Source organism: Schistocerca cancellata, chromosome 6, assembly GCF_023864275.1.
Source record: "Schistocerca cancellata isolate TAMUIC-IGC-003103 chromosome 6, iqSchCanc2.1, whole genome shotgun sequence".
Classification (NCBI taxonomy): domain Eukaryota; kingdom Metazoa; phylum Arthropoda; class Insecta; order Orthoptera; family Acrididae; genus Schistocerca; species Schistocerca cancellata.
In genome coordinates this window covers 63,061,690-63,080,153 of record NC_064631.1, presented here as the reverse complement: position 1 = coordinate 63,080,153, position 18,464 = coordinate 63,061,690, and the positions used below count along the sequence as shown (strand labels likewise).

General features: G+C 44.3%; 1 protein-coding gene across 1 annotated transcript in view; it reads right to left on the bottom strand.

The window, feature by feature from the left end:
• LOC126088142 (UDP-glycosyltransferase UGT5-like) overlaps positions 1–18,464 on the bottom strand; it is a 216,973-nt gene that overhangs the window by 64,755 nt on the left and 133,754 nt on the right. The window contains exon 4 of the mRNA XM_049906259.1: positions 7,177–7,497. Coding sequence (XP_049762216.1) covers positions 7,177–7,497 — 321 coding nt within the window. The remainder of the gene's footprint in view (positions 1–7,176; positions 7,498–18,464) is intronic.

Genomic DNA, 18,464 nt, shown 5'->3' with positions numbered 1-18,464 from the left:
CTGCGACCGTAGCGGTCGCGCGATTCCAGGCTGTAGCGCCTAGAACCGCTCGGCCACCTCGGTCGGCGTAAGTGATTAAAGAATGAGTATTTCGTCAGGACATGAAGAACGGTCAAAGGTCGAGGACAAGGAGCACAAAGTGCTGGGGGATCTCCACTCAACAAATGGCAATGGCTAAAAAGACAGTACCCAATATGCAACCTAGCTGAAATGGTCTCCTCGCGGCGAGAGGGCCGAGAGGAGGTCGTCCAAGCCGCTGGGAGAGGCTTGTTCCCATGAAGGGAGGACCAGTGCTGATGCCAAAGTGACACCACCTGCTGACAGATGCCAACAGAGATCAAAGGCCGGAATGAAATAAGTAGTGAACTGAGGTACGCGGACAGAGCACTATGGGACTTAACTTCTGAGGTCATCAGTCCCCTAGAACATAGAACTACTTAAACCTAACTAATCTAAGGACATCACACACATCCATGCCGTCAGACCGACGTGACCAGGGACCCACATACACCTCACGGTGGCTCCATCAAGAGTGAGCAAGTGACAGCTTTCCTAGATCCTAAGCACTAAGGGATGGACGGTGTACAGTACACAGAGAGACTTAGGGGCACTGAAAGAGTCACAGCAGGCGACATACGAGGTGCGACAATAAAGTACTGAGACTGACGTGAAAAAAAAAAGTTTCAACCGTTTTAGTCAAGTTTAGTGTTGTCTCCTTCAGAGTAGTTCCCTTCTGACTCACTTTTTCCAGCGCGTCTACCATTGATGGTAACATTTCTGGAACTCATCTTCTGTAATATCCTCCAAGACCCTCGTCACAGCTTTTTGGACATCTTCTGTTGTTTGAAAATGGCGTCCCTTGACCACCGTTTTGACTCTTGGAAATAGAAAAAAGCCGCACGGAGCGATATCTGGTCAATAAGGTCGCTGTGGTAGTACTGAAATTTGTTTCTAGGTTAAAAATTGCTGTACTTGAAGAGCAGTATGGGATGGCGCATTATCGTGATACAGAATCCAATTATCAGCAATGCTGGCACGGACACGAAGAACTCTTTTACGAAGTCTTTCTAAAATTTTCTTTGTAGTGATATTGATTAACTCTTTGTTCAGGAGGCACCCACTCTTTATGAACAGTTCACTTGGAATCAAACGAGCACACAAGCATGCATTTCACTTTTGACTTTGACATGCGAGCTTTTTCTGGTCTGGTTGATCCCTTTGTGCACAATTGCGAACTTAGGCGTTTTGTCTCTGGATCGTACTGAAGAAACCAACTTTCATCACCAGTGATAACACCGCTCAACAATTCTGGATTGATTTTCGTTTGCTCTAACAGATCGGTTCGCACATTTTTCCGTGTTTCTCGCTGTTGTGATGTGACATTTTTGGGGACCATTTTTGCACAAATCTTTCTCATACCAAGATCTTCAGTTGTTATTAGACGAACCGTTGCTCGATTGATGTTCAGTTCTTCTGCAATCATTTTCACGGATAATCTTCGATCAGATCTTACGAGTTCACGCACCCTGTTAGCATCCGTCCTTGAGGTTGATTGTTGTCCACTGCGGTCTTCATCTTCAACATTCGTTCTGCCTTCACTAAACATTTTATGCAAACGATAAACTTGAGCTCTTGACATAACCTCTTCTCCAAAAGCCTTCTGAAGCTTACCTTAAGTTGTCGTCGCGTTTTCACCCAATTTAACGCAAAAAGAAATGGCATACCGTTGCGCAATATTATGCGGTTCCATTTCCGTGACGAGAGACACAAACACGTGTTAACTTATTACAGCACAACTCACGACTGAGCAGTTGCATCGATGTGCCGCTTGGACTAGAAGCAGCTTATAGACCAAGATCAAAGATATTGTGCTTACGCAAGCCTGCAGAGCTCCCACATCTTGTAAAGAAAATCAGTTTGATTACTTTATTTTCGCACCTCGTAACTGAAAAGCCTGTGTCGCCGGATGTACTGTGTGGCCTGGTACAGGGTGAAGAGCTTCGCTGAAAATACTGGGCTCATTTAGTGTGTTCTGAACTATAAGTCTACGTGTGCATTTGCATAGCTACAGCTGAGACTGGCAGGCAAACATATGTTTTGTTGTAACTAATAAAGTGGTTACACTTACTACAACCCACACCACAAGGGAAACAGGGCCAAATTTCTAGTAGTTTACTGTCGAGTTGAGATTTTCACAAAGGTTTTATTCGTATCTTACAGAAACCAGCAGTACGGCAATAAACAGCCTTTTAAACACGCCGCTAACGGCAATCAAGTAATTTACAGTAATAAAACAGTTAAAACATTTAAAGAACATTAGTAAACAGGCTACTAAAGTAAATACAGAACTTTGTTAATAAGGTACGGTGAGGTAGTGAAGCTACCAACACCGCTATTAAAAAAATTAAACAGGTCTCAGCAAACACGAGATTAATGGCAATAAAACGAATTTACAAACTTGGAGGAATTTAAAAATTTTTTTAACAAAAGTGTCCTGGAATATCTTTAGAACATAACAAATATGACGGACCCGTGTAAGGCGGCCACAAATCACCCACTCAGGGATGCTCAGGCTAGAAAGGACCGATGACCGTAGCAGTCTGGTCCCTTTAATTCCCACAAACCAACCAGGCTAGAAAGAATACTGAAAATTTAAATACGCCCGTAACACAATTGCCACTCTCAGGCTGGTCACTGCACCGACTTTTAGCCAGCGAAAACTTGTTATAAGAAGGCTTAACTGCTGACAGAATTAGAGCTAACCTCGTGCAAGGAAACATTACACCACACAGTCAAAAAATGGCTCTGAGCACTATGGGACTTAGCATCTATGGTCATGTCCCCTAGAACTTAGAACTACTTAAACCTAACTAACCTAAGGACATCACACAACACCCAGTCATCTCGAGGCAGAGAAAATCCCTGACCCCGCCGGGAATCGAACCCGGGAACCCGGGCGCGGGAAGCGAGAACGCTACCGCAACACAGTCTTGAATGAGCGACCACATGATCAACCAACAAGAAGCATGAATTTACTCATAACCCACGACAGAATAGCGAAACAATTAAACTGCCCAAAACTACACCTCCCACCGGACAGTAACGAGAGGAGGAGGAAAGATCACTGTCTTCAATTACACCGGTGCCGGGGACAGGAAACCCGGTCGCCGGAGGCCACAAGACAGAAGAGACGCTGGTTACACAAAATTATTACTTAATGATTAAACCTTCCACGAACTTAACTTGCAATTATGCTCGAACAGGCAGTACACGACCTCCGATGGCAAGGATCCACACATCCGACTGCGCACGCGTCACCAGCGTACCCAACACGCCACGGTCACGCGACAACACGCTCTGTCACCGGAATTCACGTCTTCTCTGCAACGTTGACGGGTAGTGACCGCTCCTTCATGTTAGGTGTCTCCTTTTAAACTCCAGTGTTGAAACGGCGGATTTAAAGAAACAAGCGAGCGTGAGCAGCTGCGGAACGAGAGGTCCTTGTTAACGTCCCACCAAGGCGAAATGAACAGCAACTACTCGTGGGGCGATTCTGTATACAACCAACACGCAGGGAGCTCTTCCGTCAACTCCACCCGCTCGTTACACACAACCGGTATACCGGGTGATCAAAAAGTCAGTATAAATTTGAAAATTTAATAAACGACGTAATAATGTAGATATAGAGGTAAAAATTGACACACATGCTTGGAATGACATGGGGTTTTATTAGAACCAGGCGCTCCACCCCATATTGCTAGACGCGTGAAAGATCTCTTGTGCTCGTCGTTTGGTGATGATCGTGGGCTCAGCGGCCACTTTCGTCATGCTTGGCCTCCCAGGTCCCCAGACCTCAGTCCGTGCGATTATTGGCTTTGAGGTCACCTGAAGTCGCAAGTGTATCGTGATCGACCGACATCTCTAGGGATGCTGAAAGACAACATCCGACGCCAATGATTCACCAGAACTCCGGACATGCTTTACAGTGCTGTTCACAACATTATTCCACAATTACAGCTATTGTTGAGGAATGATGGTCGACATATTGAGCATTTCCTGTAAAGAACATCATCTTTGCTTTGTCTTACTTTGTTATGCTAATTATTGCTATTCTGACCAGATGAAGCGCCATATGTCGGACATTTTTTGAACTTTTGTATTTTTTTTGGTTCTAATAAAACCTCATGTCAATCCAAGCATATGTGTCAATTTGTACCTCTCTATCTACATTATTCGGTGATTTATTCAGTTTTCAAATTTATACTGACTTTTTGATCACCCGGTACATCACGTGGCGACTCGGTACAACCGACCACGCCTGCTTCGCGCTGGAGAGCCACACTGCCCTCCCGTGTCCACCACTCTCTGCGCGCCACGCCCCTACTTCCGCGCCACCACCCGAGGTTACCACCGGTCAAAGATCTCACTTTCTCCATAACAGTTTGCCGGAAGCAAAACGCAGATATCGATAGCAGAGGGAAAAGACAACCAAGCAGCCACTTAATGACAGACAACATATCAAACAAACATGTCAGGGGAAGAAAAGGAAACCAAATGCAATCTAAACAAGAGGTGTAGCACGAGTTGATACATGGCTCAGTTACTTATTCAGAATGTTCTAATTAACTGAATTATTACTATCTACCTCAGTTCCCAAGGAGTCAGACGCAACAGCGAGTACACATTTCCAGTGCTGAGAAGTTTGACTGCAAAATAGTGGGCAAAGACGGAGTCGATACCGCTTACAAGGGAACCTCCCCATCGCACCCTACTCAGATTTAGTTATAAGTTGGCACAGTGCATAGGCCTCGAAAAACTGAACACAGATCAATCGAGAAAGCAGGAAGAAGTCGTGTGGAACTATGAAAAAAAATAAGCAACATATAAAAACTCAGTAGTCCATGCACAAGATAGGCAACATCAAGGATAATATGAGCTCAGGAGCGTCGTGGTTCCGTAGTTAGCGTGAGCAGGTGCGGAACGAGATGTCCTTGGTTCAAGTCTTCCCTCGAGTGAAAAATTTAATTTTTTGGGAGTGTTTGTCACATCCACAAGAAAACCTAAATCGGGCAAGGTAGAAGAATCTTTTTACCCATTCGCCAAGTGTACAAGTTAGGTGGGTCGACAACATATTCCTGTCATGTGACGCACATGCCGTCACCAGTGTCGTATAGAATATATCAGACGTGTTTTACTGTGGAGGAATCGGTTGACCTATGATCTTGAGATCAAATGTTTTCGGTTCGCATTGGAGAGGCACTTCCTTTCGTCTACTAATCGCACGGTTCTGCGGTGCGGTCGCAAAACACAGACACTAAACTTATTACAGTGAACTGAGATGTCAATGAACGAACGGACAGATCATAACTTTGCGAAAATAAAGAAAGTAAACTATTCACTCGAGGGAAGACTTGAACCAAGGACCTCACGTTCCGCAGCTGCTTACGCTGACCACGGGACCACGGAGCTCGTGAGCTCACACAATCCTTGACGTTGTCAATCTTGCACGTGGACTACTTAGTTTGTATATTTTGCTTATTTTTTTCCACACAACTTCTTCCTGTTTTCTCGATTGACCTGTGTTCAGTTTTTCAAGGCCTATCCACTGTGCCAACTTATAACTAAATCTGAGGGGGGGCGGGGTGCGATGGGAGGTTCCCCTGTTAGAGGTACGTGACAGTGACGTGGAAAAGTGTCGTTTGTCCTAGTGTCGGACGGGACTCGCACCTGCGGTAGAGATGGGCAAAACTGTTCTTTTCAGAGATCGGATCAGAACTGTTCACTCCCTGAAATGAATTAGCTGTTTTTCATGACTCACCACTCATTTACAATAGAAAATAAATGGAAGGCACATTGTCCTTTAAACTTGGTTTATTCCAGTACTATACCTGTATTTTGATCTTATTTGATCTTATTTTGAAGTAACACAGATAATGAGTAAGAATTTTGTATTGTTTATTGAAATTTCCACTATATGACAAAGTTTTTGATTATTGATTTATTTTGCACTATCGTGGATTTTTGGGTGATCGGAAAATGTTGTAACTTGAGATTTACATTAACAATATATTTGGCTATAACGTATTAAAATTTCATTAACCTCATACAAATACATCGCAAGCCATATATTTTTAAAGTGAACGTTTCCTTCCGAAGACGCCTAAAATCGCAAAATCCGTACCAGAATAAGAAAAAAAATATAAATTTGACTGTAAAACGAAAGTGCTGCATATAGCCTTACGCAGAATAAAACAAGGAAAATATTGGTGTATCACATTTTGCGATACGTTTATCGGTTCGCTCGTAATTAAAGCGTAAATTCGAGTGTCCATAATAAAAATCCTATAGTAAGAGGAGTCATCAGGAACCTAATCTAATCAGTTTAAACAAATAAAAATAAAATAAAAACAATTGATGTATACATAACATAATAATGTAATATACATAGCGGTATTACTACGAAGAACAATATCCAGTAGAGACAAACTCCGATGCAGAAGCACTGAGTCGAGCAGGTCGAGCTGCGAGCTGTATTACTGCGTGAGCTAAGACCGCAGAGACCAGAGTGACACCTGAGTTGCTTTGCTCAACGCTCTGGCTAGAGTCGAGAACGGTGGGGTGAGCGTTGAGCGGGCGAGTTCCGAGGGTGGGGGGAGTGGTGAACTCACCCGCTCCGAGACAAATCGTCCGTTCCCTTGCGAGCAGGTTGTTGCAAGTAGTTCCTATGTTATCCGCTAGGTGGCTCTCTGTCCTGTTGCTCGCATCAACTACCCAGAGGGCAGGACGTGCGACTGAAACGATCGCCGACAGAGTGAGATGCGAAGTTAAGCTGCGCCAGACACTGCACGCGGCAGACAACGCACAGAGACGGAACGGCATATGTGAAACACAAAATCCAATGGGGCACTGCACAATGCAGGCAGCCAAGGTAGAAGCAGGGCAGAGGCCGGCGCTGGCAGTGTTGTGTGGCGTGCACTGTGCTGTGACCAGCAGAGGCGCTGCTGATTTGCTCCGTCTCTCTCTCTCTCTCTCTCTCTCTCTCTCTCTCTCTCTCTCTCTCTCTGCTGTGGGAAACGTTTGGAGCTACCGTTCTTTTTTTCTGAATCACTGATTGTTCATTCCTTTGAAAGATTCAACTCTATGAATCAGTTCAAGAGCGGATCCCCCATCTCTAACCTGCGGCAGCGGCTGCGGCGGCCGGATGTGCACGCCGGCCACGTGCACCAGGGCCGGCACGGCGGGCAGCGGCTGGCCCAGGCTCCAGTGGCTGTTGGCCAGCAGCAGGCTGGTGCGGCGAGACAGCTGCGCCGTCGGGGGCACCCCCTCCCCCAGCGCCTCGCGCACCACCGCGTCCACCTCGAGGTCCGAGCACAGCCAGTAGCCCAGCCTGGCCGCCACGTGCCCCACGCTGTGCACCAGCCGCTGCCAGAAGCTGAAGGGCGGCGTGCCGGCCGAGAAGTACGTCTGGCTGTAGGCAGGGTGCTCGGGGTTCCCCACCTAAAAAAAAAAGGAACGTTTGTTGTACTGCACCTTCTTCACCAATACTACCACTCAGTGAAGACGGGAAACAAATTATAATAGTCTATTTACTCTTCCAATGACCACTCTTGAAATCCAGTAGCATTTTTTAACCCATTAGCGCCGGAATTAATTTTTTCGTGATTTTTAAAAAAAATTGCGTTATTATTTCTGTTAAAGGCATAAAGTACACGACAGAGTTGTTTCGACGGAAGTCATTACCGCCATTAGCTAGATATTTCATGTTGCCATATGCCAACGCTAGGCGCTTTCACTACCTAAATTTATACGGATTACAACTTCAACTAAAATAAGTAGGTTATTCAAATTTCTTATTACATATACAAGTTTTGTGCAAATTTACTATCCACTTTTCATCATACAATGGATACTGTATAACACAGTACAATTAATAATCAAAAATCAAATCTTGAACTCAGCATTATTTTACATGAAATGGAATGAAACAGTCAATACACAATCCCACATTACACTTTGAACAGATTGTTCTCACAACAGATTTACAGTCCTTGTGTGCACACCTCTTCTTCTTATTTCCTTCTGTGTGCTGGACGACGTGGTCAGTCTTATCAAACCTAATTGAATCTGATATGCGGCTGTCGGAACATGACCTTGATGCAGATGGTCTCCCGGCTCCTTTTGGTAAAGCTTGGTGTCTTTGCAAGTACACTGTTGCTACTTCTCTCTTGAAATCAAGCTGAGAAATAGTTTGGTTTCACGCTTTGTTATACAAAATCCAACTGTTTTGCATGACAACATCTAACATCCGTGTAAAGAGACACCAGTACCATTTCTTGCTTCTTATTGCAATGTGATAGCATGCTAGATTCTGATCCATTTGATCAGTACCTCACGTATAAGTATTATACGTGGCTACCAGTTTTGGTCTGGGAATCATTATATTTCGCTTTTTTAGTTGCGAGAATCTTTTGGCTTGGACAACTTCTTGTGCACCACATGAAGAAGAGATCACTGTGAGAACTGAGTTGTCCAGCCACCGCACATACAATAATCCATCATTCTTCTCTATTGCTGTCTCAAAATATCCCCGATCTTTCTTAGAAAATAATTTTGGGGGTCATCAAACACATCACCTCCAATATTGTCATTATAAAGAATCTCCAACGCCTCAGCAAGCGAGAAACCTCTTCTAAAACAAAAAAGAAAAAAAATGGTCCTTTTACTGAGTACAAGCACCTAGCGTAGCCATATGGCAACACCGACGTTCAAACGGCCTAAATGAACGTAATTTATTTCACAGCAAGCAGTAACCCCCAAAGAATATATATTTGAGTATTTAAAGCAGACCCATACTAAAAAACCAAATTATATATCGGAAGTTACTGTGTAAAACGTACTTACTTGAACTTATACTCCATTTTTATTCGTCATTCAGAAAACGAAGACTTCCAACACAGCTTACGACGCAGAATTTAAATGTATTGTTAAAACTGTTGCATTGCAGTGATCTTTACAGTCTAGCGGAGCGGAATCCAGTGCTGCCAACACTCTCACTTCGTCGATGTCGTGGAATCAACGATTTTAAAAAAGTTTTACAAACGTTGCCATATGGCAACGCACAGCGCTAATGGGTTATGGTTCAAATGGCTCTGCGCACTATGGGACTTGATATCTATGGTCATCAGTCCCCTAGAACTTAGAACTACTTAAACCTAACTAACCTAAGGACATCACACAACACCCAGTTATCACGAGGCAGAGAAAATCCCTGACCCCGCTAATGGGTTAGTTGGTTGGTTGTTTTGGGGAAGGAGACCAGACAGCGTGGTCATCGGTCTCATCCGATTAGGGAAGGATGGGGAAGGAAGTCGGCCGTGCCCTTTCAGAGGAACCATCCCGGCATTTGCCTGGAGTGATTTAGGGAAATCACGGAAAATCTAAATCAGGATGGCCGGACGCGGGATTGAACCGTCCTCCTCCCGAATGCGAGTCCAGTGTCTAACCACTGCGCCACCTCACTCGGTTCCGCTAATGGGTTAAAGTGACATTGTTTCCAGAAGAAGTTTGGAAGGTACGAGACGAGATACTGGCACAAGTAAAGCTGTGAGCACGGTGCGTGAGTCGTGCTTGGGTAGCTCAGATGGTAGAGCACTTGCCCGTGAAAGGCAAAGGTCCCAAGTTCGAGTCTCGGTCCGGCACACAGTTTTAATCTGCCAGGAAGTTTCAGTGACATTGTTGTTGTTAATCGGAACACGTGAGGCAATACTGACCCTACGACTTATCTTAGAAGCTAGATTAAGGAAAGGCAAACCTACGTTTCCAGCATTCGTAGACTTAGAGAAAGCTTTTGACAATGTTCACTGGAATATTCTCTTTCAAATTCTGAAGGTGGCAGGGGTAAAATACAGGGAGCGAAAAGGTATTTACAATTTGTACAGAAACCAGATGGCAGTTATAGGAGTCGAGGGACATGAATGGGAAGCAGTGGTTGGGTAGGGAGTGAGACAGGGTTGTCGCCTATCCCCGATGTTATTCAATCTCTATATTGTGCAAGCAGTGAAGGAAACAAAAGAAAAATTCGGAGTAGGTATTAAAATCCATGGAGAAGAAATAAACACTTTGAGATTTGCCGATGACATTGTAATTCTGTCAGAGACAGCAAAGGACTTGGAAGAGCAGTTGAAAGGAATGGATAGTGTCTTGAAAGTGTAATGTGTCAGGCAAATCCAACACCTTCCATGAAAACCCTGACATGATAAGCAAATCCAGTAGTATGTCACATAACTCCGAATAAATCGTGACATTAAATTAACCGAAGTAATACGAGTAACGAGTGAGCAAATGAAATACCACAGACTAACACAAGAATGCCTAAATGCATGTCATACCTTCCCACCATGAGAAAGACTCTGTTCCGAGGGGAGAAACGAGAACAGAAGCCGAAAGCAGAATCGTGTTAAGCTGAAGGCCCTACGATAAGTGACGGACACCCATGTCGCCAGCTAGCCTCTAGGACCACCCCAGCCGCAAGTTTTAGTGTCAGACTTTTTCGCGTCTCTGTTACATTGCAAACTTTAAAAACATTGCCCTACCACGAAAAGTATAACGTTTCTCATTGGATAGACAGAATTTTTGTAGGTGGAGCTTAACGATAACATTGAGACCCTGATAGGTCAGATGAAAACACAACCAGATAGTTTTTTTTAAACCAACTTCGGTAAATTGTAGTAAGGAGAAGTTAGGAGAGTGTTGCTTCCGAGACGGCGAGGTGAGCGGAGCTGTGCTGTCCTCCGCCCCCTGACGAACACCGACAAGGTAATGAACGCACGCGATGCCACATAATAACGCATAAAGCTTCACTCATAACTGCAGAAGTCTCATCTGTTACACCTCCTTTTTGCGTAATACTAGTGTCGATCGTCAATTAAAGCTCATGGTGTTCACATTTGCCACTTGAAGTAAAAATCTGAAACGCGATGATTTTTCCGTTATATAGTTATTGAGAAGCCACATCAGCCACTGTAATTTATGACAAGTTAGATAAGTAATTAAAGATAATTGAGGATCACTGTAGACCATTTTGATAGTTTTCTCTTTTGTGAAACTTAATTTAAACCTAGATTATAGATGTGATATGGCATAGGTCATTGTAGAACTTGGAAACCCATTCAGGGAATATTCGTTCACATTTTTGTTGAACGCAGTTGGTTTTTACCATCCTGTATTAAAACATATCCTTTTATCAATAGTGCAAATTATAAACAATGTTTTGTGAGTAGAATAAAATTTCCAATGGTAAACGTAACTGATTTTTCGATGTTATTTTACCAGCTAACTAAAAATAGGAAAGCCTTGAACCCCTTCCACTAAAATTAGTTAGTATTAAGATTCTTTTACAGGGAGTGCAGTGGAGCTGACGCTGAAATAATTAAGTATTTGGTTATATCATCGATAGTCTCACTGAACTCTTCTGAATTTTACATGTCATATGTGGTCTGACGTCTCCTTACCAGCAACAGGTCCCAGGTTCAAACTAGTCAATTCCCTAAAAAAAACACGCTCAGAGCGTCGTTGCGCGAAAGTAGTAGGGAGACACGATATAGAACAAACAGACACCACGCAGAATGTTAGAAAAGGAGGATCTAAGATGAACATCAACAAAAGCAAAACGAGGATAATGGAATGTAGTCGAATTAAGTCGGGTGATGTTGAGGGTATTAGATTAGGAAATGAGACACTTAAAGTAGTAAAGGAGTTTTGCTATTTGGAGATCAAAATAACTGATGATGGTCGAAGTAGAGAGGATAGAAAATGTAGACTGGCAATGGGAAGGAAAGCGTTTCTGAAGAAGAGAAATTTGTTAACATCGAGTATAGATTTAAGTGCCAGGAAGAAGTTTCTGAAAGTAATTGTATGGGGTGTAGCCATGTACGGAAGTGAAACATGGTCGATAAATAGTTTGGACACGAAGAGAATAGAAGCTTACGAAATGTGGTGCTACAGAAGAATGCTGAAGATAAGATGGGTAGATCACATAACTAATGAGGAAGTATTGAATAGGATTGAGGAGAAGAGAAGTTTGTGGTACAACTTGACTAGAAGACGGGCTCGGTTGGTAGGACATGTTCTAAGGCATCAAGGGATCACCAATTTAGTATTGGAGGGTAACGTGGAGGATAAAAATCGTAGAGGGAGACCAAGAGATGAATACACTAAGCAAATTCAGAAGGATGTTGGTTGCAGTAGGTACTGGGAGATGAAGAAACTTGCACAGGATAGAGTAGCATGGAGAGCTGCATCAAACCAGTCTCAGGACTGAAGACAACAACAACAACAACAACATGGTCATCAGACTGGTTTGATGCAGCTCCGCATGCTACTCTATCCTGGGCGGACCTTTTCATATGCGAATAACTACTGCAACCTAAATCCCTCTTAATATGCTTACCGTATTCCTCACTTGGTCTCCCTCTACTATTTTCACTCCCTACACTTTCCTCCAGTACTAAACCGGTGATCCCTTGATGTCAGAATGTGTCCTATGAACCGATTCCTTCTTTTGGTCAAGTTGTACCTCACAAATTTCTTGTCTCCTCAGTTCTTTTCAGTACCTCGTCATTAGTTACGTGATCAACCCAATTAATTTTCAGCATTCTTCTCTACCACTACATTTCCAAACCTTCCATTCTCTTTTTGTCTAAACTGTTTATCGTCCATATTTCACTTCCATAGATGGCTACAAAAATCAAATGGCTCTGAGCACTACGGGACTTAACATCTGACGTCATCAGTCCCCTAGAACTTAGAACAACTTAAACTTAACCTAAGGACATCACACACATCCCTGCTCGAGACAGGTTTCGAACCTGCGACCGTAGCAGTCGCGCGGTTCCGGACTGAAGCGCCTAGAACCGCTCGGCCACCGCGGCCAGTAGATGGCTACACTCCAAGCAGTTTCAGAAAAAACTTCCTTATACTTGAGTCTATATTCGTTGGTAAACAACTTTCTCTTCTTCAGAAAAGCTTTTCTTGCCATCGCCAGTCTACGATGTATATCCTCCCTACTTCGATCATCATCAGTTAGTTTGTTGCCCAAATATCAAAACTCTTCTACTACTTTAAGTGTCGCATTTTCTAATCTAAATCCCTTACCACAGCCTGATTTCATCTGACTAAATTCGATAATCCTTGTTGTTGACGTTCATCTCTTATCCTCTTCTCAAGACACCGTCCATTCCGTTCAACGGCTCATCCAAGTCCTTCCTGTCTCTGACAGAATTGCAATGTCATCGACAAACCTCAAATTTTCATTTTTTAACCCTGTACTTTACTTCCTATTTCGTCCGCCCCCAGTAGCTGAATGGTCACCGGCACGGTAACTCAGCGTGTTCGGTCAGAGGGTTAGCTGCCCTCTGTAATAAAAAACTGAGTTAATGGATCAACGACGAACTGAAACGGGTGTCTTGCGACCCGGGACCCGGCGAACGGCCTGCCCGACGGGGGCCCTAGCCATACGATTAAATAAATAAATTTCCTATTCCAAATTTTACTTTCGTTTCCTTTACTGCTTGTTCAATATACAGGTTGAATAACATCGGGGACAGGCTACAACCCTGTCTCACTCGCTTCCCAACCGCTGCTTCCCTTTCATGCCCCTCGACTCTTATAACTGCCATCTGGTTTCTGTACAAATTGTAAATAGCCTTTCGCTCCCTGTATTTTGCCTCTGCTACCTTTAGAATTCCAATGAGAATATTCCAGGCAACACTGTGAACTGCTTTCTCTAAGTCTACAAATTCTATAAACGTAGGCTACCTTTCCTTAACATATCTTCTAAGATAAGTCATAGCGCCAGGATTGGCTCGCGTGTTCCTACATTTGTTAGCCTGTGTAAAGTTCTGCTTCTTAGCTTTGGTTCTCTAATGGGTGTTCTCCTAATGTACTGTGTAGAATGTCTTTCCTTTGAGGTAATCTGGAAGCTACACACAAAGGATTGTAGCACAGCAAGAACTGCTGGAATTTGAAATCGATTCTAGGCGAAACTCCCTGGCAAATCAAAAGTGTGTACCATACCAGAACTCGAACGTAGGACCTCTACCACTGGCGGGAGACTGGGCTATCCGTGCACAACTATCGACCTGCTCTCACAGCGTTACATCCGCCGCTTCCGGAATTCGACCTGGACTCCCACGACACCAGAAAGGACTCGCGGTGGGCACGACCCTTCGTCAGCTCTGGTTTCGCAAGTGTAGCCTGTCTGGGCTGTGAGAGGCAGGTGGGACTCCTTACGGCGCACCCCTCCACTCCCGGTAACGATTTGAGTTCTACTTTATTCACGCTCGCAGCACACTGCCATGTTTCAGTGCGCGCCACATGTATTCAAGACACTTACTTCCTTACTTATTGAATATGATGTAACTTAGTTATATGGCCTCACGAAGAAAATGAATTCTCAGAATTTGTATATTTTGTGCACGACATTAATTCTAAGTTACACTTCGCAACGGAAAAACGGAGAGGACGTCCAATGTCATTTTTGGATGTACAGTGTATAACTACAGGGTGTTTCAAAAATGACCGGTATATTTGAAACGGCAATATAAACTAAACGAGCAGCGATAGAAATACACCGTTTGTTGCAATATGCTTGGGACAACAGTACATTTTAAGGCGGACAAACTTTCGAAATTACAGTAGTTACAATTTTCAACAACAGATGGCGCTGCAAGTGATGTGAAAGATATAGAAGACAACGCAGTCTGTGGGTGCGCCATTCTGTACGTCGTCTTTCTGCTGTAAGCGTGTGCTGTTCACAACGTGCAAGTGTGCTGTAGACAACATGGTTTATTCCTTAGAACAGAGGATTTTTCTGGTGTTGGAATTCCACCGCCTAGAACACAGTGTTGTTGCAACAAGACGAAGTTTTCAACGGAGGTTTAATGTAATTCAAACGCGGCAACCCCTCAGCGCCGCTACCATTGCTGCACGAGAGACATTCGCTAACGATATAGTGCACAGGATTGATGACGGCGATATGCATGTGGGCAGCATTTGGTTTACTGACGAAGCTTATTTTTACCTGGACGGCTTCGTCAATAAACAGAACTGGCGCATATGGGGAACCGAAAAGCCCCATGTTGCAGTCCCATCATCCCTGCATCCTCAAAAAGTACTGGTCTGGGCCGCCATTTCTTCCAAAGGAATCATTGGCCCATTTTTCAGATCCGAAACGATTACTGCATCACGCTATCTGGACATTCTTCGTGAATTTGTGGCGGTACAAACTGCCTTAGACGACACTGCGAGCACCTCGTGGTTTATGCAAGATGGTGCCCGGCCACATCGCACGGCCGACGTCTTTAATTTCCTGAATGAATATTTCGATGATCGTGTGATTGCTTTGGGCTATCCGAAACATACAGGAGGCGGCGTGGATTGGCCTCCCTATTCGCCAGACATGAACCCCTGTGACTTCTTTCTGTGGGGACACTTGAAAGACCAGGTGCACCGCCAGAATCCAGAAACAATTGAACAGCTGAAGCAGTACATGTCATCTGCATGTGAAGCCATTCCGCCAGACACGTTGTCAAAGGTTTCGGGTAATTTCATTCAGAGACTACGCCATATTATTGCTATGCATGGTGGATATGTGGAAAATATCGTACTATAGAGTTTCCCAGACCGCAGCGCCATCTGTTGTTGAAAATTGTAACTACTGTAATTTCGAAAGTTTGTCTGCCTGAAAATGTACCGTTGTCCCAAGCATATTGCAACAAACGGTGTATTTCTATCGCTGCTCGTTTAGTTTTTATTGCCGTTTCAAATATACCGGTCATTTTTGAAACACCCTGTAAATTCCCCTTACAGACGTTGAGAACTTGTAGTGGGGATCAAGGCAGTTCAGTTTAGCTGTTTTCCTGTTTCACGCAAAACACCGAGTGTTTATAATTGAAGTGCAGCTACTCACGGAGGTCCACTGTGGGCTGTAATTACCGTAGGGTAGCGAAGCTTGGCGGATATGCTAGTGAGTTAATGCGGAACCGATTTAAGCTTGAAAATAATTAGTTCTAATTTTCTGCACCAGGCGCAAATCTGGCGCTGTACACCGTTAGTATCGCGGTATGACTTCCAGGTTGTCATTTGACTAGACATAACGTGAGTAAACGGTATGGTTGTCGAGAAGAGAGACCGTGCACTGTTAATGAAAATTTTTTTATGTGAGCAGCAGCAATTACAACGCTGCATTGAGAGAGCATCGCCGACTAAAAGGTCTGAGGACAGGCCCCATGTCATTTAATGGTTTAAAGAAAATGATAATGAAAGTTGCAAACACGGGAGAGCTTTGTGTGGCACCTGGAAGAGGAAGACGCTCTGTCCCTGTGGAACTTACTGACGAGGTTGCTGTTGCTGTTGCTGTTGCTGTTGCTGTACTGGCCAAGCAGCACGTGCCCGTGTAGCGCTAGGGCTTGTGCATTGTCACCATACGATGGTCAACAATGCCGAAAGTTTTGCGACGTACAGAGTGAAAAGTCTTTAAACCGACAAACCCTGGAAGGTTGTAGGGGACATCAAAACAAATATTTTTCCCTGATGTCATTGTCCGCCGCTCGTGGTCTCGCGGTAGCGTTCTCGCTTCCCGAGCACGGGGTCCCGGGTTCGATTCCCGGCGGGGTCAGGAATTTTCACCTGCCTCGAGATGACTGGGTGTTTGTGTTGTCCTCATCATTTCATCATCATCATCCAGAAAAGTGGCGAAATTGGACTGAGCAAAGATTGGATAATTGTACGGGCGCTGATAACCACGCAGTTGAGCGCCCCACAAACCAAACATCATCATCATCATCATCACCTGATGTCATTTTTTCGTATGAGGAGTAGTTAAACCGGTAGAGGAAGATTTCTCTGGCGGCAAGTTAATTAAACCAACAAACACTTTTCCATTTTTTTATGATCAAGAGACAACACATTAACACAACCCAATTTCAATTACAGTAGATTTTCAAATATGCCTCCATTGACACGTAAACAAAGGTTACACCGTCGGATCATGTTTTGACACGGGAAAAAACCCCAGGAGTATCCTGAATTGTTCCTGCTGCTGCTACTATCCGGGCAACCAAATCCTCTTCTGATGCAACAGGAGTTTCGTAAACAAGGTTGCGCATCTCTCCCCACACAAAAAAGTCCACAGAGGACATATCTGGGGATCGAGCAGGCCATGGTACAGAACCACCTCTGCCAATCCACGTTTCTGGGAACCGTCGGTCCAGGTATCGACGCACACGACGACTGAGAAATACCGGCGCCCCATCATGCTGGAACCACATGCGTTGTCTTGTAGGGAGCAGGTAGTTGATAAACCCGCTCTGCAGCTACGTAGTACGCACCAACCATATCAGTGTACTCACTCCATGTGTATCGCTCCATTAGTAAACAGAGACAATGCACTACTACACTGGTGGACAGAAGTTGCCTACAACTGAAGAGCATAATACGCCCTCTAACAACTGAAGAGCGTAATACGGCCTCCACCGGTTTAAATGATCCTCATAGGAAAAAATGACATTAGGGAACAATATTTGTTTAGATGTCCCCTACAACCTCCCAGAGTTTGTCGGTTAAAATACTTTTCACCCTGTATATTATCCATACAAGATCCAGACGGTGCAGCAACTGAACCACGTGATCCGCAGCAAGGTTCTGAATTTTCTCTTCGATTTCTGCCACAGATCGAAGTTGATGACATGTGGGGCAGGTATTATTCTATGGCGTGACGAGACACAAAAAAAAAAAGTTCAAATGTGCGTGAAATCTTATGGGACTTAACTGCTGAGGTCATCAGTCCCTAAGCTTGCGCATTACTTAACCTAAATTATCCTAAGGACAAACACACACACCCATGCCCGAGGGAGGACTCGAACCTCCGCCGGGACCAGGCGCACTGTCCATGACTGCAGCGCCTAAGACCGCTCGGCTAATCCCGCGCGGCTGACGAGGCACATTTTACACTACAAGGTGCAGTAAATACACAGAACTGTCGAATTTGGAGTACTGTTAGATCGCGTGTTGCACACTGCTTGAATACTGCTCACAGGTGTGGGATCCGTACCAAACAAGGTTGATAGAAGAGATAGAGAAGATCCAACAGATAGCAGCGCGCTTCGTTACAGGACCATTTAGTAATCGCGAAAGCGTTACGCAACTGATAGATAAACTCCAGTGGAAGACTCTGCAAGAGGGACGCTCAGTAGCTCGGTACGGGCTTTTGTTGAAGTTTCGGGAACAATACCTTCACCGAGGAGTCAAGCAGTATATTGCTCCCTCCTACGGAGATCTTGCGAAGAGACCATGAGGATAAAATCAGAGAGATTAGAGCCCACACAGAGGTATACCGACAATTTATTTTTCCACGAACAATACGAGACTGGAATAGAAGGGAGAACCGATAGAGGTACTCAAAGTAC